At 35.4% G+C, this 23,995-nt stretch overlaps 1 protein-coding gene and 1 long non-coding RNA gene across 5 annotated transcripts in view; one reads left to right on the forward strand and one right to left on the reverse strand.

Moving 5' to 3' along the window:
• Positions 1–23,995, forward strand: part of LOC143691250 (uncharacterized) — a 71,432-nt gene that overhangs the window by 46,758 nt on the left and 679 nt on the right. The gene's annotated exons all lie outside the window — the stretch shown is intronic.
• The window catches only part of ATP5F1C (ATP synthase F1 subunit gamma), a 37,496-nt gene that overhangs the window by 3,873 nt on the left and 9,628 nt on the right, over positions 1–23,995 (reverse strand). For all 4 annotated transcript variants that reach the window (XM_077169464.1, XM_077169462.1, XM_077169461.1 and 1 more), the window contains exons 2-7: positions 13,756–13,790; positions 13,057–13,188; positions 9,289–9,493; positions 8,598–8,741; positions 8,425–8,489; positions 221–376 (exon numbers count right to left, since the gene is read on the reverse strand). In XM_077169464.1, coding sequence (XP_077025579.1) covers positions 221–376; positions 8,425–8,489; positions 8,598–8,741; positions 9,289–9,493; positions 13,057–13,188; positions 13,756–13,790 — 737 coding nt within the window. The remainder of the gene's footprint in view (positions 1–220; positions 377–8,424; positions 8,490–8,597; positions 8,742–9,288; positions 9,494–13,056; positions 13,189–13,755; positions 13,791–23,995) is intronic.

Raw genomic sequence — 23,995 nt, forward strand, 5'->3', positions numbered from 1 at the left:
AAGAGTCACTTCCCAATAAGGCAAAATGTTATTTTTCTAGTTTTTTCAGATGCAAAAATTGAGGGCAAGAGTTAGTGATTGGGCCCAAATTTTGTAGAATCAATAACACAGCCCAGGACTAGATCCAGCTCTCTAGATTCTTGCTCCACTTAAAGAAAGTTCATGTTTTTGATGCTAGGATCTTCAAGCTGTTCTCAGAAGAAATACACTGTGTGCTTACAGGCATTCTTGCTAGCATTGTCCATGGCCGTCATCCGTGCACTTTGCTCACTAGTGGTGGACTCCTTTAGAGAGTAGTAGATGATGTTTGCCAGATTGTATTCTTGGTAATTTTGCAGCACGTCAGCATCAATATCATCATAGATACTCAGGCTTTCTGTTAAAACAAGTGATAAATTTCTTTTAAGTTACAGAGAGTAAAGACTGATTGAACCAGAAACAACTAACCAGTATAAAAATCCTTTAAAAATATACTTACAGAAGAGAAATCAATGTAAGATAGGTTAAAAGAATCTGTTCTACTGCTGAATGGTATGTGAACGGGGTGGAAAGGGAAGATTAGAGCCATGTATGTCACCCGAAGGAAAGTTGGAGGTTTAAACATAGGAATGCACAGCATAGTGAATCTTGTGGTAGACAATGCTCATGATTAACTGTACAATTATATAGAGTTCTTTCATGAACTATAACAAATGTATGACACTATCACAAGGAGTTAGCAAACAAATGGACTATAGTTAACTAATATTTTAATACTATTTTATCAACACTACCAAATTACTACACCAATACTAAGGATCAGTAATGTGGGAAGAAGGGATAAAAGGTATGGAAGGATTTGGATTTTCTTTATATTTTTATTTCTTTTCTGGAGTACTGAAAATGTTCTAAAATTGATCAGGGGGTTGTATACAGAACTATGTGATGATACTGTGAGCCAATGATTGTATACTTCAGATGGTTTGTATGCTGTGTGAATATATCTCAATAAAACTGCATTAAATAAAAGAATCTGTTCTAGCAATTTTATCTATTTCCACACTATAGATTATAGCAGATTTCCAGCAGAACATAATGTGTAAACAGAACATTTGATATTCTACATCAAGTGTTTAATTCAATACAAGGTAGCAATAAAAACTTACTAGAAATAATGTTATGTAGTTCATGGATATGACGTCCTCTGGGTAGCACCTAGTAGTCTCACCACAAAACAGCAAGCACTTAATAAATTTTTTTTTAAATGAAGAAATGAATGAAAGAGCTGAAACTATTACATTTAATACAAAAATCCCAATTTAGCCATTTGATTATTATTAGAGAAATCTCAAAGTGTTAGTCTGAAAAATGAGAGAGGGAAAACCTTTCTAAGCATATAAAAGGGTGGGAGCTGAAATGCATTTTCATTTTACTGTTGTATAAATTTTATCAGCTTACTTAAAGGCAAAAGTGGTGAAATAGTACTGTATTTTATCAAATTTCTGATGCTTTCTGTTGTAACACTTCAAAATTTGTTTAATAGGGGGTGTGTGGGTAGTTCAGTGGTAGAATTCTCACCCCACATGCAAGAGAGACCTGGGTTCAATTCCCAGACCATGTAATTCCCAAAACCAAAAAAACACAAAAGAAACCAAACCAAACCAAACAAACAACAAAAAAATTCAACAAATGGTACTGCAATAATGGGATACTCACATGGAAAAAGAATGAAATGTGACCCCGCCATACAGCATACAAACAAAAAAGTCACAAATCTATTTTTTCATTAGAGAAAAAAAAAATTTTGTTCACTAGGGTAAAGTGGTGAAATAGTATTATATTTCATAAAATTTTAGATGCTTTCTATTGTAACCCCTATTTATATACCACTAAGAAAACATACACACAGCCAAGTAAAAACTGACACACCACTATTGGAAGCATCCCAATTTCAAAGATGTTGAAAAGTAGAAAGTAAATATCTCAGAATAGGTAAGATATGGTACACAAACACCTTAGAAAAATGAAGTCTATTCCAAAATATTAGTTCTAGGCTGTTTCACTGAACAATGATGACTATTTAAACAATAAAGCAAGAGAACTGAGTGGGTCAATGTAGATCCGTTGTGAATATGATTCAAATTTCTGCTCTGAGCTTCTGATTGTACTGTACTGAGGTAGAGTTCTACACATAGATTGTAAAGCCAATTTGTGGTCAGGGTCTTCTAATACTTAAGGATAAAAAACATGTCTCATCACAGAGGAACGGAAGATTTGTCAAATGATGAACAGACTAAGATACCATGGAGGTGACATCATCAACAGCTACTGAAAATCTCTCCCCAGAAATCAACAAAAAGGACAATTCTGAATTTTTCAGAACTCCGGAGGAAGATATGGACTGGAGAGAAGCTACACATACTGAACTGAAGAGAGAGAAAAATTTCAGGTAGGAAACCTCTGTACGGGACTGGCCAGTCCTCTCTCCTCCTCATTCTCTCTCAACAGAGCACAGGAAGGTTGGAGAAGTAGCATCCAGGATTCCTCCCCTTGGGGACAGAGAATATAAATTCTCTCACAGAAGTGAGACTGGCCTCATCATTTAGAGACGCAGGGGACAGGGGAGGGCATTTCAAGGCCAGATCAGTGAGATATAAAGACAGTGAGAAAATGTGGACAGAATCTGTTCTTCTAGTCTTGGTTCTAAAAGCCCTTTCCCCATCCTCGAGGGAAACAGCAGCAGGCAGACTGATTCTAGCCTGGGATTTAGCTGAAAACTGGGTCAGTAAGGGGAGTCCTCTAACACAAATAAAGTGAAGGACACAGCCCCACACTGAGCCAAGGAAGGGCACAGTAACCTGGCAGTTCAAGCTCCATTTGACCAGGTGAAGCCTGGGCTATAAGGCAAACAATGTCTGAGGACAATTAAGTTATCAAACAGCACCATCTGCTGGGAAGACTGGAAAGTACAAGAGTATTAAAGGGCTTTTACAGAGACTCTTCAGAAAAAAACGTTTCAAAAACCATTGGAGCAAGTCTAGACCCCCCCGCACAGGACAACACAACTGCTTTTGGTTGAGAAATATGGACAACACAACTGCTAAAGCAGTGTCCTAAAACAAACCCAGGGCTTTCAGGCCAGCAAAAAAAAACTGAACACCACTAGAACCTCCCAGACTGATTTTACCCAGAAACAGAGAGCTTGCTGTAGTGGCCAGTGCCTACCCCCCATTGCTGAGGCAGGCTGATCTGAGTGTCTGGTGTTCGGGGGAGATGGGGGAACAGCCAATCTGACAAATGGCTGGTAAGAGAGACAAAGAGAGAACAAAGCTAACCAACACGAAAATCCTAGGTAAAAGAGAAAAAACAACCTCTAGAATAAACAAGCAAGAAAATCAGATGCCTAAAACACAGGCAGAACATCATAACTCATACCAGAAAGCAAAAAGATATGGTCCAACCAAAGGAACAAACTAACAGCTCAACTGAGATACAGGAGTTGAAACAACTGGTTAAAGATGTTCAAACAAATCTTCTAAATCAATTGAAAAATCACATCAATGAGGTGAAGGAAAATATTGCAGGTGACAAAGGATATAAAGAAGATACTACATGACCATACAGAACTTGAAAGATTGAAAAAAATGGCAGCACTATGGGAATGAAACGCACAAAACTGGAGATAAAAAACACAATGGAGACATACAACAGCAGATTTGAAGAGGGAGAAGAAAGGATTAGTTACCTAGAGGACAGGATATCTGAAATTCTATACAGAAAGAACAGATAGGGAAAAGAATGGAAAAAATATGAGCAAAGTCTCAGGGAAATGGATGACAACATGAAGTGCACAAATATACATGTTATGGGTATCCCAGAAGGAGATGAAAAGGGAAAAAGGGCAAAAAGAATAGTGGAGGAAATAATCACTGAAAATTTCCCAACTCTCATGAAAGACATAAAATTACAGATCCAAGAAGTGCAACATACCCCAAACAGAATAGATCCATTCCAAGACACTTACTGATCAGATTGTCAAATGTTAAAGACAAAGAGAATTTTGAAAGCAGCAAGAGAAAAGTGACCCACGATACAGAAGGGAAGCTCAATAAGACTAAGCGTGGACCTCTCAACAGAAACCATGGAGGCAAGAAGGCAGTGGTATGAAACACAAAAGACAGTGAAAGAGAAAAACTGCCAATGAACAATTCTGTATCTGGCAAAACTGTCCTTAAAAAATGAGGAGGAGTTGAAAATATTTACAGATAAACAAACACTGAGAGAGTTTGTGAACATGAGACCTGCTCTATGAGAAATACTAAAGAGAGTGCTCTAGGTAGATAGGAAAAGACAGGAGAAAGAGGTTTGAAGAAGAGTGTAGAAATGAGGATTAGCAGTAAAGGTAACTAATAGGGTAAAAAAGGAAAACATAAAAATAAAATATGACAGAAAATACAAAAGACAAAATAGTTGAAGAATGTACAGCCTTTACAGTAATAACATTAAATGTTAATGGATTCAACTCCCCAATCAAAGGATATAGATTGGCAGAATGGATTAAAAAACAGGATCCTTCTCATATGCAGTTTACAAGATACTTAAGACCCAAGGACAAAAACAAGTTGAAAAGTGAAAGGCTGGAAAAAAATATTTCATGCAAACAACAATTAGAAAAGAGCACAGGTAGCTATACTAATATCAGCCACATTGAACTTCAACTGTAAAGCAATTAAAAGAGAATAAGAAGGTCACTATGTGTTAATAAAAGTGACAATTCATAAGAAAAATTGCACTGAATTTTATTAAATAAAAAAATTTAATCATAAATATCTATGCACTGAGTCAGAGTGCCTCAAAATATATGAGGCAAAAACTGACAACACTGGGAAGGGAGAAGTTAATACTTCCAATAATAGCTGGAGACTTCAATACACACTCTCATCAGTGGACAGAATGTCTAGACAGAGGATCAATAAGGAAACAGAGATCTTGAATAATATGATAAATGAACTAAACTTAACAGAACACTGTAAAGCAGGATACACATTTTTCTCAAGTGCGCATGTGTCATTCTCCAAGATATTCTGTTTAAATAAATTTAAAAAGATCAGAATTATAGAAAGCACTTTCTCAGATCACAATGGAATGAAGCTGAAAATCCTAATAGAAGGCAGTCTGGAAAATTCACAAATATATGAAGGCTAAGCAACATAATCTTAAACAACCAGTGGGTCAAGGAAGAAATTACAAGAGAAATCAGTAAATATCTTGAGGCAAATGAAAATGAGAATTCAACACATCAAACTTATGGGATGCAGCAAGAGAAGGGCAGAGAGAGAAATTTATTGCCCTAAATGACTATATTAAAAAAGAAAGAGCAAATATCTAGTTCCTGGAGGAACTAGAGAAAGAAGAGCAAACTAACCTCAAAGCAAACAGAAGAAAATAAAGATTAGAGCAGAAATAAATTAAATTGAGAACATGAAAACAATATAGAGAACAATAAAACCAGAAGTTGATTCTCTTGAGAAAATCAATAAAATTGATGGACCCTTAGCTAGGCTGTTGGAGAGAAAAAAGAGAGGATGCAAATAAAGAAAATCAGAAATGTGAGGGGGGGGGACATAACTACTGACCCCACAGAAATAAAGGAAATAACAAGAGGGTACTATGAACAACTATATGCTAACAAACTTGATGATTTAGATGAAATGGACAACTTCCTAGAAAAGCATGAACAACCAACAATGACTTGAGAACAAACCAATCACAAAACATTGAATCATTCATCAAAATAACTCCTTCGAAAGAAAAGTCCAGGATCAGATTGCTTCACATGGGAATTCTACCAAACACTCAAGAAGGAATCAGTACCAATCCTACTCATACTCTTCAAAAAATTGAAGAGGGAGGGTGGGCCATGGTGGCTCAGCAGGCAAGAATGCTTGCCTGCCATGCCAGAGGACCCGGGTTCGATTCCCAGTGCCTGCCCATAAAAAAAAAAAAAAATGAAGAGGGAAAGCTACTGTGCTGGTTTGAATTTGTTGTGTACCCCAGAAAAGCCAAGTTATTAAATTCTCATTCAATATTGCTGGGTGGGATCTTTTTCATTGTTTCCAAGGGGATGTGATCCACCCAATTGTGGGTGGTGACTTTTGATTAGATGATTTTCATGGAGATGGAAACCATTCAAAGTGGGGTTAGCTTGTTGAAGTCCTTTAAGAGGCAAGCATTATAGAAAAAGCTTTACAGCCAACAGAGCCCACACAGCCACAGAGCTTTGGATGATGCATAAGGAAAACAGCCTCCCCCACCCCCGGGGAAGTCTCTGAAGAAGCCTGAAGAGAAAGCTAGCAGACTTCTCCACGTGCCTTTCCAGCTGAGAGAGAAACTTCAAACATCATTGGCCTTCTTGAACCAAGGTATCTTTTACTGGATGCTTTAGTTTGGACATTTTCATAGCTTTAACTTAATATACTATAAATTTGCAACATAATAAATTCCCCTTTTTAAAAGCCATTCCTTTTGTTTCTGGTATACTGCATTCCGTCAGCTTATAAACTAAAACTGTTTAGCTGTGTTCCAGCAACCTCGGTCCTTGAAGACAATTTAATAAAGATACAATGTTTACAATGTGACTGTGTAACTGTGAAAACCTTATGTCTGACGCTCCTTTTATCCAGGGTGTAGACTGATGAGTAAAAAAATATGCATAAAAAAATAACAGGGAGGACAAAGGGTAAAATAAATTGGGTAGATGGAAATACTAGCGGTCAGTGAGAGGGAGGGGTATAAGGTATATGGTATGTATGAGTTTCTTTTTTCTTTTTCTGGAGTAGTACAAATGTTCTAAACAAATGACCATGGTGATGAATACAAAATTATGTGATGATATTGTGAGCCACTGATTGTACACTATGTCTGGAATGTATGTGAAGATTTCCCAATAAAAATATTTTTAAAAGGGCCGGCAATGGTGGCTCAGCAGGAAGAGTTCTCGCCTGTGATGCCAGCAACCCAGGTTTGATTCCTTGTGCCTGCCCATGCCAAATAAATAAATACATAAATAAATAACCCCAAAAGTGTACTGTTAAACCAAAATAATAATAACAAAAAGTTAAAATGGATCAAAGACCTAGCATTAAAGCTAAAAGCACAAATGGTTTATAAGAAAATGTAGGTAAATATCTTAAGGATCTTACGATGGGAGGTGGTTTCCTAGACCTTACACCCTAAGTACAAGCCATGAAAGAATAGATAAATGGGATCTCCTCAAAATTAAACACTTCTGTGCATCAAAGGACTTGGTTAGGAAAGTAAAAAGGCAGGCATTTTGCAATGGGAGGCAAAATTTGGAAACTATATATCACATAAGAGTTTAATATCCAGAATATATATTGTCTTTACAACAACAAAAAGACAAAAGACCCACTTTAAAAATGGGCAAAAGACCATGGACACTTCTCCCAAAGAGGAAATAAATGGCTCAAAAATGTATGAAAAGACCATCAACTTCACCGGCCATTAGGGAAATGCAAATCAAAGCCACAATGAGATATCATCTGACACCTACTAGAATGGCCAGTATCAAAAAAACCCAAAAAACAGAAAATTAGTGTTGGAGAAGATGTGGAGAAATAGGTACACTAATTCACTGTTGGTAGGAATGTAGAATGGTATAACCACTCTGGAAGGCAGTCTGGCAGTTCTTCAGGAAGCTAAATATAGAAATGCCCATATGACCTAACCACTCCATTACTAGGTATATATTCAGAAGAACTGAAAGGAGGGACACAAACGGACATGTGCACACCAATGTTTATAGCAGCCTAATTCACAAATGCCAAGAGACAGAAACAGCCCAAATGTCCATCAACAGACAAGTGGATAAACACACTGTACTATATACATTTGATGGAATATGATGTAGCTGTAAGATGGAATAAAGTCATGATGGATGCAAGGTTCATCATGATGCAGATGATATTATATGATCTCACTAATATGAACCAACTATAATAAATATAGTATGTATAGTATGTAGTAGACTACAATATTAGTAGTCAATAAGATGGATGGGTAAGAGCTATATGGGGGGTTTCTTTTTCTTTTTATTTCTTTCCCTAGAGTAGTGTAAATGTTCTAAAACTGTGGTGATGAATACACAACTATGTGATAATATTGTGAACCACTGATTGTATACTTTGGATGGATTATATGTTGTATGATGATATCCCAATAAAAACACATAAATTTTTTTAATAATGTACAAAAAAAAGAAAAGAAAAAAGATATCATGAAGATACTAACAGATGGTGCTAGAAACAGTTTCAAGTCAGTTTGCTACTACTGAAAATAGGCCATCCTGATAAACATTATTCTCCTTAATGAAACAATCTCTCCTGTCTACAGAGCAAATCTTTTTGTCATACAAAAACTTCTTACCAGCACTTGCAATGGTATTAAGGGAAAAAATGGGCTTTTCTTCTGTCTTATAGGAGATGACAGATCTACAAATGACAAAAGCAAAATAATAATTAGTAAAATAATTAATGGACATACAGTTATTTTAAAAGAAACTCAGTTCATATAAATAAGCTGTGATTTTTAAATCTTGCCTGAATTTATTAAAGATGATAGATCCTTCATCAAATTCATATCCAGAATTTAATAATTCAAGGGCAATGACTGATGCATCTCCAAATGTAGGAGGTTTCCTTCCAACTTCTTTGAATGTCACCAGAAACTGGTCAGAATGAGTCCTACAAGAAAATCAAGAGACACATAAAATAGTTTAACAGCTTCTGCTGAAAGATTAAAAGGAATAAAGATAAACATTATCACTACAGATTAGACTTTGGCAGCGAAGGTGTTCTCTGCATTACGTTATCATGCCTCTTCACTTCCTTCAACATCTGCAAAGAATTAAAAACTAGAAATGAGGCTTTTCTTGTTTTATATTCTCTTTGCCTCTATTCTTCTTCTAACTCTAATAACTATTGTTCATTTCCAAGATTTCCAGGTTGTGATCTCTCCTCAGATTCCTCATTTGGCTTAATGCCAATTGTGTTTTATATTCCCATTTGTATTCAATTTATGGTTTGGAGGAAGGGTAATCAAAAGACAAGTAGAAAAGGGGAAATATAGATTCTAATCTTGTCTGGAAAAAAATAAAAACAAAACAAAAATGTCTCTGTGAGAATAAAATGGGTAACCAACCACAAAGACACCCTGCTTCAACTACCAAAGAAGGTTTCATTTAATTCACATTGCACCCTTTTGATCATAAACAATATATATATAAATTACCTATGAAGTATGCCCCTGATCTTATCACCAATTCCAACAAGCATGACATCTTTTCCAGCTGCTGTGAGTGCAGCTACCTCACTTTTCATCTGTTTAGCAACTGAGGAATGAATAGCACCACATAGCCCTCGATCCGAGGATACACCAATGATGAGGTGTTTCTTCTTGTCTTCAGGTCCCTTAATATCAGCTTTTTCATACAGAGCTCAAAAACAAACAAAAAAGAAAGGAGAATTTTTTTATATGCAATTAACACTAAATAGAGCAACAAACCCTGACTTACAAAAGAGCTATTTTCAAAATGATGTGTTTAAATTTAAGTGGCATTTAATTAATATAATCAAAAGATATACTTATTCTATTTACAATCAGGCTAAAACCATAAAGGTCTAAACCTCTACAAAGGCATCTAAAGACCAATTAATATCCAACTTTAATATAACTACTGACTAAAAGAAATCTCAAGTATAATTAAAGAACTTATAACCTGAGTAATAGAGGAACCTACTTAACTAGATACCAAACTTCTAGCAAATTCACATTTCTAGTATATAAGCAAAAGCAAATATTTACTGAGCTGCTCATATATCAGCATGTCAAATTTTTATAAAAACCATCTACTTTAAATAATGGGTGCCACTTAGTTTTTGGTATTAATAATCTCACTTTGTTGTTCCCATTCTCCAAAAGGCAAAGGCCAAGATGGAGGTAAATGTAATTAAATACCAATGGATTTTAGCATGAAAAAAACAGGAAAGAAGACGGAAGAGGCTGAGAGAGTCATCAGGCCTCAATGCACACCTGACATAAGGAAAGAAGAGAGGGAAAAGAAGGTTCTTAGACTACCAGAAAGTTTAAGGAAAGTTTGGTAAAGCTATTGGTGAGTTCCCAAGCCAAGCAGGCAGCCAGAAGAACCTCAAGTCTCTCAAGAACAGGCCTGCCTTTGTATTGGGTGTGCTCAGTCACTTGGTGGGGGTAGCCCATGGGAAACTTGGCTTGGGTACAAATGCAAGGATGGATTTCTAGAGCTAGGGCCAATTATGCGCCAAGTAGTTACACATTACATTTTCATGGCCCCACACTCAGCCACTTCAATAAAATTCCTACTTTCTCAGTGTTGGGCAGTGACTCAAATTTCAATACCTAAGGATACACAAAAAACAGAGAAGCTTAATACTCAACTCCAAAGTCTGCGGGAGTGGGAAGAAGTAACATTTCATTTAAGTCTCTTTTTATGTGATTTTTACATTGAGCAGCACAAACTACACATTTTACATTTTAAAATATTTAAAATTATTATCACTTAATATCTAGCAGTTAGTACCTTTTAGTTTGTATGTCTTAGACACAGACTTGAATTTTAAATATTATGCTACAAATATTCTAATCAGATACCTAAGCTAGTTTCTCTATTAAATGAAAATTTTTGCAATTACAGACCTATAAAAGTCTATACTTATTCATATCAGCAAGAAAGGTGAATAATGAAATGCTTCTCCTTTTTCATATAAACAGGCTAGAGTCATTTTTAAAGAACCGTTTTCTTTTCCAAAGGTGAACTAACGATAGGTTTAGACTGAATAATTTAATAAAGAGACCCAGTATTTAGGAGACCACAAAGAAATGCAAATATCAAAAGCCAACCACATCATACATTTTACATATGCTAGCTGTCCAAGGATAACAAATATGAAGAAGATACAGTCCTAAATAAATTGAAAATTATTACCCTTTTCAAGGATAGACTCAAGTCAATCAAGCAACATTTACTGAATCATAATCTTAAGTTTTTATGTATTGTGCTAGGCAAAGACTGAGACTCATGAGAGTGAATGGCTTAGAGCTTACAGTGCTTGCTAAAACCTAGCCTATCCGTTCTCCTTGATACCTGTTAGGTGAAACTAAATATGCACTTTCACAGCAAGGAGCCACTTTCAACTGAAGCCATGTGCTCTATCATTTTCTCTCACAAAGTTTTCTTCAGAAGTATAAATGTATTATGGAACAGAACAAGAAAATTATTACATAAGACAATTATACATCTAATACACAAATATATTATTACACACATGCATTAACCAGGTAATAGATGTATTATCTTTAATTTGGAAATAAGCAAGTTTTGTCTTCTTATAAAGTTGATGTTAAATTCGTTCACTTATGTATTATATTGATGTGCCATCTTTCTTTAGTCTTAATTACCTCATGCATTTATTGAGTGTCTATTGAGTCAGACACTGTTCTAGAAGCTGGGGATACAGGAATGCTCCTAAGTCCATACTCTTAAAAAGCCTTCATTCAAGCGGGAGAGTCAAATAATACAATAAATAAGCAAGGACAGAATATGCCAGGTTATAGTAAGTGTGAGGAAGGAAAGAAAAAAGAGTTATAATGAAAGTATGGGAAGTAATGAAAGGAGATGCCACTGGAGAAGTTGGCACATAAGGAGAGCCTGAACAAAGGACACAGAAAGCCATGAGACAATGGGGGAAGAGTGTACAGAAGAAGGATGGACGGGCAGCCAGGAACAGGATCATGTAAAAGCCTATAGGTAATGGAAACTTCTATCCTAACCGTAAGGAAAGCTGCTGGAGGATTTGGGGCAGGGGAGCAGCATGATCTGTTTCGTAACTTAAAAGGGTCACTCACGCCAAAAGGGTGGATAAAAAACTGTGTGTGGAGGGGGAGCTGGGAGTAGGTGTCAGACCAGAAGTAAGGACACCAGTTGAAACGCTACAAATAGCACTGAGCAGAAGCGATTACACTGAAGTATTTAAAATGAAATATTTCTTCAGGAAGATATGAGCCCAAAACTAAAAATGTGGATGGATGGCCTTGAGTTGAGATTAAGGCAGAACGCTGGGTAAGTAGGGTTCAATGTACAATTCTCTTGGCTTCCACATTTGAGCAGAATTTTCCATAATAAAAAGTTAAATATTTTAGGTGAACTTAAAGTGAGACAGTAAGATGATGTCAAAGCTAAGAGAGGGAAGATAATCATTGGTTAAAGTGGAAATTTTTTCAGCTCTTCAGTTTTACCTTTCAGTATCACTTCACTATTTTATGTCCAAGATCAAAGAAATTCATAATGAAATAAGTATAAAAATGCTTAAAACCAAATATAAATTATTTTTTAAGCTACCACATCATGTCTCTTTTCCATTAATAAGATGAATCAAGAATGTATTCTATAAAAGTTGTAAAGGAAAAATGATTTTCTGTTTAAGACTAGTGATGAGGAAAAGAATTTTAACATGAAGGCCTTCAGCTTCCCAGAGCTTCTGCATAATTCATATTCTCAAAACACTATCACGAGTCCCATCCGTGATTGCATGGTCACCTCTCCAGTGTAGGTACCACTACCCCGACTGCCCCTACCTGCTGGATCATCATATTTCAAGGTAGCAGATGAAGTCAAGCCTTTGAGTCTGATGCACTATATTTACAATTTATTTTGATGGTACATTTAGTCATCTAGGAGAAATATCAGAATATTTAAAGAGTGAACCTAGTCATAACCACTGGTTAATACATACACAGGCTTTGAGTTCAAACCATGTAGATTCAAACAGAAGGTTTTTACCATTTTATTTGTGATCTTGGGCAAGGTATTTAACTCCTGTGTGCTTCAGTTTTTTCTCATCTATAAAGTGGGGAGTCTAGCTTCCTATTTCATAGGGTTGTTGTGAAAATTAAATGAATAGGCTTGGTATCACAGTAAGTACTTAATAAAAATCATTAGGGATCTTCTCTACATTACTCTCTTACCCAAAGATCCTATTCCATATACTCGAGCCGGTTTCAGCTCCCTTTCAGCTCGAGCATATTTTGCTGCTGCTACCATTTTCATAGACTTGGTAATTTTTTGGATGTTTTTGATTGACTTTAGTCGCCTGGTAACTGAAAAATATAAGTGTCATTTTAATTAAAGGAGTTACAGTACAATTTCATTTATGAATTTACAGAAATATTTTTCTAAAATACAAGGGAAAATAATTAACACTCTGACCAACAAAAACCAGTGGACGCATGATGCTAAACTAAGCTTAATGTTAGAACTAGTACTAATAAATAAAAGAAGTTCAAACCTAGCTGTTATTTAAACAGGACAGGAAAAATGAGAGATTTTTATAAGAGATTAGCATATTATGCCTTTAAAACATTTAATGGTATTAAAAACAGTCTTTAACCACATATTCCATAGTATTACTTTTGTGTTATGTAAAAATAATTTCCAATTATATCATTATCATCATTCTTCAGATAAAAGAATCACAACAAAACTCTGTCACATGTTATCTCACACTGGACATTACAAAACAAGTTCCGTGCCCATGCATACAACATAGAGTTGTTTTATCAATTTTGACCAAAATCTACTTGTCCCAAACAACATATTTTTGAAAGAATTTTTATTTAATAATTTTTTTTCTTTATTTACAGTGTGAGACAAAACAAAATACTTACTATCTTTCAAAGTTGCCATATTTCGAACGTGGGTCCTAAGAATAAAAGTTTTAAAAATATTTCAGTTTTTTTAAAAATAGCTCCATAATACAACACTATATCAAGTTCAGCACTCTTAAAGTATGATTGTGTGTGCAAATATATATATAAAGGAACTTATTATATATAATATATAATATTATTAATATATATATAATAAGTTCCTTAACACCCATAGCAAAGGCCTCATTTGATTTGACTTAACTCTAACACAAACCTTCCACTTAAGTCACAAGGCATTCATACATACTCTACTCCACCTCCACATCTCTGCCACAGAATCTCCATATTTTCCACGGAGAAAGATCCTTCCCCTTGTTAGGTTATCCAAGTGTACTTAATCTCTAAAGAGCATTCCTTGACTCCCTCAATTCACAGCAATCTTTTCATAAAACACCTAGAGTCAATTAGTTGTTTTAACATATTTTAGTCATGTTAGAATACGGAGTTTACATAGATAACGTATAGTTCATTTAAAAAGATTTTTAACTTTAACAATGCAACCCAACATTTACTAAGCAGTTACTATGTTCTAGGCACTGGTGAAGAGGTTACAGTCTCTGACCACAAGAAGCGATCTCATGAACAAGATCCATTAAAACAGATTTGCATAAAATCTACATTAAATTTTTTCCCTATAGTTGTTAAAACTGAAGTGCTTACACTCACAGGTCAAAATTATTTCACTTCAATGAAATGTTAATAGAGGTATTTATTTAAGCTTACCTGCATTACATGATTGCCCAGTTTTTGTTTGCTCATCTGTTTTAATCTATATGGCTCCAAAAAAGGATAAAACTCCAGCTTTTTCAACCCTGACATCCTGACATAACTAAAGCACTAAGATATCCTTATAACTAAAGCACAAGAGCATATGAATACTTAATCAAATATGTATGTTTTATGGTCCCTAAAGACCTCATTTTTCTTACTTTTTCTATTTTGTAATGTCTTCACACTGGTTTAGTTTCCTTCTTTTCCAAAACGAAAAGAGTTAAATCTCAAAAACAAACAAAAAAACTAAACAACAACAAAAAAATAGAAAAAAAATAAAACTCAGGTAGGAATCTTACAGTCAGAAGAAATGAAATTGTAAAAGGCAAGAGTAAATAACCTTATTTACAGGGTATTAGGGCTTATGGTCTGGGCAGAAGAATTTACTGCTGTTTCTTTTAACAGTAGTTAGCTATATCAATTCAGGTTTTTGGCTTGAGATGTGAATTTGTTTTATAGATTATAAATATATATATACAATGTATGTATAAAGCAGAATGCCTGTTCTTCTGATCATTTTTTTGTACCATACTGTTAATTATATTATTTATTCTTTACCAATTTTGGGAATAAAAAGTGTTTTGGCTACTTAACAAAATTTTAAAAAACATTTACAGGGTACTTACTATGTAACAAACTGTACTAGGTGCTAGGTTCACAAATAACAAGATCCCAAGTCTTGGAAAGTTAGGTCTGATGGGGAAGACAATGCATTATAACTCATAACATACATAATGCCTTTCAGCCCTCAATTTTGTATAAAGTATCTATGTGGTCAAGAAGAGCTTCATGAAAGAACTGAAAACATAGTAACTGTGCATAAAGAAGGAGGGCTTAAGGAGTTCATTGCCAGGAATAGGATATAGTTTTGAAAAATTTCTCACAGTTCAGAGAGAAGTGAGAAATGGTAGAAGATGAAGCTGAAGCTGTCTCCAGCTTCATCTTCTGGAGACACAGGTTGGGGTTAAAATATTTTATAGATACTAGGGAAACAATGAATGCTTATAAGCTAACAAACGAGTATAGCTTTTCAGTTAAGTTTCTTGGATGGCAATGAAAAGCATATAGTAAGAATGGAATATTGATGACATGGAGATTGAATAAGAGTCTGCTGCAGTTTCCAGACAAATGTTAAGAAACTAGACTAATCCAGCCAACACAACAAGCAAACTCACTGCCCTCCCCTTGTCTACGTGGGACATGTCTCCCAGGGGTGTGGACCTTCCTGGCAACGTGGAACAGAAATCCTAGAATGAGCTGAGACTCAGTATCAACCGGCTGAGAAAACCCCTAGAATGAGCTGAGACTCAGCATCAAGGGATTGAGAAAACCTTCTCGACCAAAAGGGGGAAGAGCAAAATGAGACAAAATAAAGTGTCAATGGCTGAGAGATTCCAAACAGAGTCAAGAGGTTATCCTGGAGGTTATTCTTAAACATTAAATAGATATTGCCTTGTTAGTCAAGATGTAGAGGAGAGGCTGGAGGGAACTGCCTGAAAGTGTAGAGCTGTGTTCCAGTAGCCATGTTTTTTAAAGATGATTGTATAATGATATAGCTTTCACAATGTGACCGTGTGATTGTGAAAACCTTGTGTCTGATGCTCCTCTTACCTACCTTATCAACAGACGAGTAAAACATATGAATAAAAATAAATAATAGGGGGAACAAATGTTAAAATAAACTTAGATTGAAATGCTAGTGATCAATGAAAGGGAGGGGTAAAGGGTATGGTATGCATGAACTTTTTTCTGTCGTCTTTTTATTTCTTTTTCTGAATTGATGCAAATGTTCTAAGAAATGATCCTGGTGACGAATATGCAACTATGTGATCCTATTGTGAATTACTTATTATATATGTAGAATGGAATGATCATATGTTAAGAATGTTTGTGTTTCTTTGTTGTCATATTTTTTAATTAAAAAATTAAAAACAAAAAACAAAAAAGTTTTAATGAGAAAAAAAAAAAACAAGAAACTGGACTAAGGTGTTGGGAAAGTAACAAGAGGCTAGATTTGAGAGCAAGTTCTTAGAATGAAGAGAAAATTATCTCTAACTTAATGACCTGAATGGCGTTGTGTTCTAGTTTGCTAGCTGCTGGAATGCAACACACCAGAGATGGACTGGCTTCTAATAAAAGGGGATTTATTTAGTTAAAGTTCTTCAGAGGAAGGCAGCTAACTTTCAACTGAGGTTCTTTCTTACATGGGAAGGCACAGGGTGATCTCTGCTTGCCTTCTCTCCAGGCCTCTGGGTTCCAGCAATTTTCCCTGGGGTGATTCCTTTCTGCATCTCCAAAGGCCTGGGCTGAGAGCTGCCAGTGCTGCTGAGATGAGGTATGCTGAGCTGCTTGACTGTGTTGAGCTCTCTCATTTAAGCATCCAGTCAATTAAGTCAAACATCATTCACTGCAGTAGGCACACCTCCTAGCTGACTGCAGATGTAATCAGCAACAGATGAGCTTCACGTACAGTACACTGGCTCACGTCCACAGCAACAGAACTAGGCACCTTCGCCTGGCCAGTTGACACCTGAACCCAACTACCACATGTTGTCATTAATCAAGAGAGAAAAACTGGTAGTCATGATCTTTCCGTAATGAATTTTGAATATGATATAGTTAAGAAGGCCATGGGGCCAGGGGGAACTGTTCATTGGGTCTGGGAATAAGGAGAGGTTTTAAGATTCAAGATACTGATTTGAAATCTATAGTTGATACACTCCTCCACTCCTCACCAACCCCAAAAAGCAGGCAGAATTAGAAGAAAAGAAAGATTAGAATTATAAATTGTCAACAAATCAACATTCAAGCAACAGTAATGGCTTAAAAGAGCAAAGTGAGTAAGAACTGCTTATGAAGACAATGAAAGCAGAATAGTTCTCAGAGTTGGTGTTAGAAGGAAGGAGGGAAGGAGGGAGGGAGATAAGGTTGCAGCTTGAAAGTAAGAAAGGATGTTTTAGGATGGTGCTTGAGGCTGAGAAAAAGGAAAAAAGGAGAAAGAAAGAACTTACAGCAAATGAAAACTTACATAATAAAAAGGAGGAAGTGAAACTCAAATGCTTGCTGGATCAAGGCTGGTAACTCTGCTGAAAACAGACAGCAGAGTTGAAGAAAAGGAGCCCAAAAGCTCAGCCTGAAAGGAGTTGCTGTTACTCTGTTCTAACCAACTGGGAGCCTAAATATCATTTTATAATGATGTTTTAATGGGAACATTTAAAACAAAATTTTGACACAATCTTTTAATAGAGTCATTCAGTCAGGGCAATATAAGTGAGCTATTTGATTGGGCAACACAAATGAGCTGCTTGATTAACTGTCTTTATTTTATTTATTTCATGGAAAATGAACATGCATTTTCTAGTTTTTTTTTTAAGTTGGCCAAATAATTTCTCAATTTTAAAATGATCTAACGGAAATATAAAAATAAAATAAAATAATTTCTCTACCTACAGAAAAAGTTGATTATCTCTGAGGACTCCAGGTACTTAAGCTCTACCACTTTGCTGGTGTGAATTAAAAATACTGGCTGAATGGTTTTCTCATTGTCCCAAGAAGATTCCATGATATTTCTGGACATTTCCTAAGATGGAATTTTTTGGTGCTAAGATACTGACAATAAGTTGGAGATATTATTAAGCTCATCTCAACACATAAAATAAAATGCAAAATAATTTTTAAAATTCAAAGAGTTTTAAGGATGCTTGAAAAGATTTAAACTATGAGGTTTCCTCTCTATACCCACATTTTGTAACAATGAAAACAACCCGAAGTGTCTGACAATGGGAAACACATTAGTCAATCAATACAATGTTGAAAACTTAACAAATACTGAAAGACGGCCATAACATGTTGTTGGAGAAAAAAGAAAACAACAACAAAAATGCAGGTTAGGTGGTGACTTCTCGATTCAGCTTCAAGCAGGATAAATACAACAAAACAAAGCAAAACCACTGCTCCTAAACATATATCGAAACTGCAGAAAACAAAAACACAAAAAAGGGAGAACTTCTTAGAAGAAACCAGAGGAAAATAAATCTTACCTACAGAGTAACAAACGTAAGAATTACATTGGCCCTCTTAGTCAGAAACCATGCAAAAAGGGGGTACAGTGAGATATTTACAGCACCGAAAAGAAAAAAAACCTATTTAGAATATTGTATCCAGTGAAATTATCCTTCAAAAGTGAAAAAGAAACAAAGACCTTCTCAGACAAAAACTGAGGAATATGCCACCAGTAGACCTGCCTTGCAAGAATTGTTCAAAGACATTATCAGAGTACCTAAAAAAACAAGACTTAACTAGATGTCGTCTACAAGAAACCCACTTTATTATTTTTCAAGTTTTATAAACATACCATACAATCATCCAATTTCTACAATCAGTAGTTCATCACAATCAATTTTTAAACATCTTCATTATTCCAAAAAATAGAAAAATAAGAATAAAAGAATATTCAAAACATCCATACCCCCCCCCACCTTTTAAAAACTTGTTTGTTTTTTTTTAAGAGAGTGCTGGTCACAAGGTTTAAAGGGAGTGTCAATCACAAGGTTTTCACACTCACCTGGTCACACAGTAAAAGCTCTATAGTTACTCAATTCTCTTCAAGAATCAAGGCTTCTGGATTACAGCTCAACAGAAGAAACCCACTTTAAATATAAAGTCACAGATGAAACATCAAAAGATAAAGAAATACCATGTAATATCACTAAAAGAAAAAAAAAAAGCCAGAGTAGCTATATTAAATTCAGACAAAGTAGACTTCAAAGAAAGGAAAATTATCAGGGATAAAGAGTGTCATTATATAATGTTAAGGGACCAATTTTCCAAGACAACAATCCTGAACACACATGTACCTAACAAGTGTGAAAATACATGAAAGAAAAAACACATACACACACAAACATACATATATATAGCATATACACACATATATGAAAAATACATACATATATACATATATGAAGCATATGCACACATATATATATGAAGCAAAACTGATAGAATGGCATGGAAAAGTAGACATTTGCACTAGTATAGGCAGAGACTTCAATACCCCTCTCTCAGCAAATGACAGATCCAACGGGCAGAAAGCCAGTAAGGATATAGTTGAACTGAAGAGCACTATCATTAACTAGATCTAATCAACATCTATAGACTACCTTATCCAATAACAGTAAAGCACAAAAAAGAGCAATATAAACCTAAAGCAAGCAGACTTAAAGAAATAATAAAAACTGGAGCAGAAACCAATGAAATTGAAAACAAGAAATTAATAGAGAAAAATCAATGAGACTAAAAGCCAACTCTTTGAAAAGATCAATAAAACCGACAAACCTGTAGCTAGGCTAACCAAGAAAAGCAGAAGACTCAAATTATTAACATCAGAAAGAAAGATGGGTCATCATTACTAAGACCACAGACATTAAAAGGATAATAAAGGAATAGTCACACTCTATGCACAAATACAACTTTGACAAAATGAGCCAATTCCTTGAAAGACACAAACTGCCAAAACTTATACAGCAGAAATATACTCTGAACAGAACTTGTTCTAGTTTGCTAGCTGCTGGAAAGCAATACACCAGAGATGGATTGGCTTTTAATAAAAGGGGATTTATTTAGTTGACGTATAGTTCTTCAGAGCAACAACAGCTAACTTTCAACTGAGGTTCTTTCTTATGTGGGAAGGCTCAGGGTGATCTCTGCTGGCCTTCTCTCCAGGCCTCTGGGTTCCAACAGCTTTCCCCCGGGTGATTCCTTTCTGCATCTCCAAAGGCCTGGGCTAAGCTGCAAGTGCTGAGATGAGGTATGCTGAGCTGCTTGGGCTGTGCTACGTTGAGTCTCTCATTTAAGCACCAGCAAATTAAATCTAACATCATTCACTGTAGCAGGCATGCCTCCTAGCTGACTGCAGATGTAACCAATAACAGATGAGGTTCATGTACCATTGGCTCATGTCCACAGCAATAGAACTAAAAGCACCTTCACCTAGCCAAGCTGACACCTGAATCCAACTACCACGGAACTGTATCCACTAAAGCAACTGAATAAAAAATTAATAACCTTCCAAAAAAGAAAGCATCAGGCCAAGATGATTCCACTGGAGAATTCTACCAACCATTTAAAGAAGGTTTGATACCAATTCTCTGCACTCTCCTCCAGAAAACAGAAGTAGAAACACTCCTTAGTACTATGAGATAAGTACTACCCTAATGCCAAAACCAAATAAAAACATTACAAGAAAGGGAAACTACAGACCAATATCTCTCATGAACATAGATACAAAAACCCTCAATGAAATATTACCAAATCGAATCCAATAATGTATAAAAATAATCATGCACAGCAACCAAGTTGGATTTATTCCAAGTATACAAGATTGACTCAACATTTGAAAACTGAGTAGTGTATGTCATCACATCAACAGGGTTAATGAAGAAAAAATCACATGATCAACTAAACAGCTGCATAAAGAATATTTGACAAAATCTAACACACATTCATGATAAAAACTCAATGAACTAGGAATAAAGGGGAACTTCCACAACCTGACAGAGGACATCTATAAGAACCCTGCAGTTTAATGGTGACAAATTTGAGATTTTCCACCTCAGATGAGAAACAAGACAAGCATATCCTTTTTCATCACTCCTATTCAACACTGTACTGGAAGTCCTAGCTAATGCTATAAGACAAGAAAAGAAAAGGTATACAATCTGGGAAGGAGGAAATAAAATTATTTTTAACAGATGACATGATTGTCAATGTAAAAAACCCCAAAGAATTGACCAAAAAAATCTCTGAGAACTAGTAAACAATTATAGCAAGGTCTCAGAATAAAAGGTTAAAAATTGCTTTCCTATATACCAGCAATAAACAATTGGAATTTGAAATAAAAAATACGCCATGTACATAAGCACCAAAAAGAAAGAAAAGAAACAGATATAAATCTAACACAATATATACAAGGCCTAGGTGAGGAAAACTACAAAATCTGATGAAAGGAATCAAAGATCTAAATAACTAGAGATATTGCATGTTCATGAGTAGGGCAGACTCACTGTTGTTAAGATGTCAATTTTTCCCCACTCGATCTTCAGATTCAACACAATTCCAATGAAAAGCCTATCAAATTGTTTTGTGGTTTTTAGTATTTATATTGACAAACATCCTAAAGTTTATATAGAAGGGCAAAAGACTCAGCCAATACAACACTGAAGAATGACAAAGTTGGAGGACTGACACTACTCAAGTGCAAGATTTACTACACAGCTACGGTAAGTATGACAACATGGCATTGGTGAAAGAATAGACAAATAGATCACTGGAAGAAATTACAGTCTAGAAACAGGCCTACACCAACAGGTGTCAAATGCTCTTTGACAAAGGAGCAAAGGCAATTCAATGGAGAAAGGATACTGTTTTCAACAAATGGTGTGGGAAATGGACATTCACATGCAAAAATATTCTCTAGACATTAACCCTAAATTTTTCCCAAAAACTAAGTAAAACTGGAGCACAGACATAAAAATGCAGAATTATAAAGTTTCTACAAGACGACATAGGAGCAAAATCTAGATGTCTTGCCTTTGGAATGTTTACAGCAGCTTTAATTCATAATTGCCAAAAGTGGAAGCACCAAAATGTCCTTTAACAGTTTAATACCTTGAAATGATAAACTGTGTTACATTTCGTTCTAGTTTGCTAGCTGCCAAAATGCAATATACCAGAAATGGAATGGCTTTTAAAAAGGGGAATTTATAAATTGAAGTTTACAGTTCTAAGGCCAAGAAAATCTCTCAATTAAAACAAATCTATAGAAATGTCCAATCTAAGTCACCTAGAGAAAGATACCTTGGTTCAAGAAGGCCTATGAAGTTCAGGGTTTCTCTCTCAAGTGGAAAGGCACATGGCGAACACGGTCAGGGTTTTTCTCTCATCTGGAAAGGCACCTGGTAAACAGGACGTCACCTGCTAGCTTTCTCTCCTGGCTCCCCCCCCCCACCCCCGGGAGGCATTTTCCTTCTTTATCTCCAAAGATCGCTAGCTGGTACCCTCTCTGCTTCTCGTGGCTATGTCATTTTCCGCTCTCACAGAATCTCCCTCTTTCTCCAAAATGTTTTCTCTTTTATAGGATTCCAGTAAACTAATCAAGACCCACCCAAATGGGTGGAGACAGATTTCCACCAATCCAGTTTAACAACCACTCTTGATTGTGTTACATCTCCAGGGAGATGATCTAATTACAAATTCAAACATACAGTATTGAATAGGGATTATTCTGCCTTTACGAAATAGAATTTAGATTAAAACAAGCTTTTCTAGCAGACATACATCCTTTCGAACCAGCACACATCCATACAATTAAAAATTTTATTCAGCAACAAAAAGAAATGAGCCATCAAACTCTGAAAAAATACAGGAGAACCTTAAATGTGTATTACTGAGTGAAAAAAATCAGTCTGAAAAGGCTACATACTGTACAATTTTAACCATGGCTTTCTGGGAAAGGCAGAACTATAGATGGGTTACCAAGGGTTGGGGGAAGGATGAAGAGATAGAGCAAGGGGAATGTTAGGGCTGTGAAGTTATTCTGCATGACACTACAATGACAGATAACACGTCTCCATGCATTTGTCAAAACTCACAAAACTTTAAAACATAAGAACATTAATGCAAGCTATAAACTTTAGCTGATGATAATGCTATTAATATTGGTTCTGTAATTATAACACATGTAACACATTAATACAGGATGTTTATAGGGGAAACTGTCAGGGCTGGGACATGGATATCTCTATACCACTTTGCTCAATTTTTCTATAAATCTAAACTCACTAAAATTAAGGTTTATTCACTCTAATTAAAAAAACAAAACATGGACTATGCATATGGATTAAAAATAAATAAATAAATAATAGGGGGAACAAATGCTAAAATAAATTTAGTAGATTGAAATGCTAGCGATCATTGAAAGAGAGGGGTAAGGGGTATAGTACGTATGAATTTTTTTTAATTTCTTATTCTGAATTGATGCAAATGTTCTAAGAAATGATCATGATGATGAATATACAACTATGTGATGAAAAAAGAATATTCATATTGTATGTTGATTGGTTTTATTAATAAAAGTTTTAAAAAAACATGGGTTATGGAAAAATAGATACCGTATGATTCATATTTTGCTTATATGTGCATAAAAAGTTAGTCTGGAAAATCATAGCACAAAGTTATTTTTAAAACACATCTGACTTATCTCACAGTACTGGTATTAACCAGTCATAGAGAAAGAACAATAAAAGAAATAAGGAAAGAGGAAGGAGACATATGGAAAACATGAAGTTTGGTTCTAAAAATGAACCTACTAAAGGAAAAGATGACAGCTGTCAAATACCAACAAGCACTACTATCTCAGACTAGAGAC

The sequence above is a fragment of the Tamandua tetradactyla genome, chromosome 7 (assembly GCF_023851605.1).
Source record: "Tamandua tetradactyla isolate mTamTet1 chromosome 7, mTamTet1.pri, whole genome shotgun sequence".
NCBI classification, from domain to species: domain Eukaryota; kingdom Metazoa; phylum Chordata; class Mammalia; order Pilosa; family Myrmecophagidae; genus Tamandua; species Tamandua tetradactyla.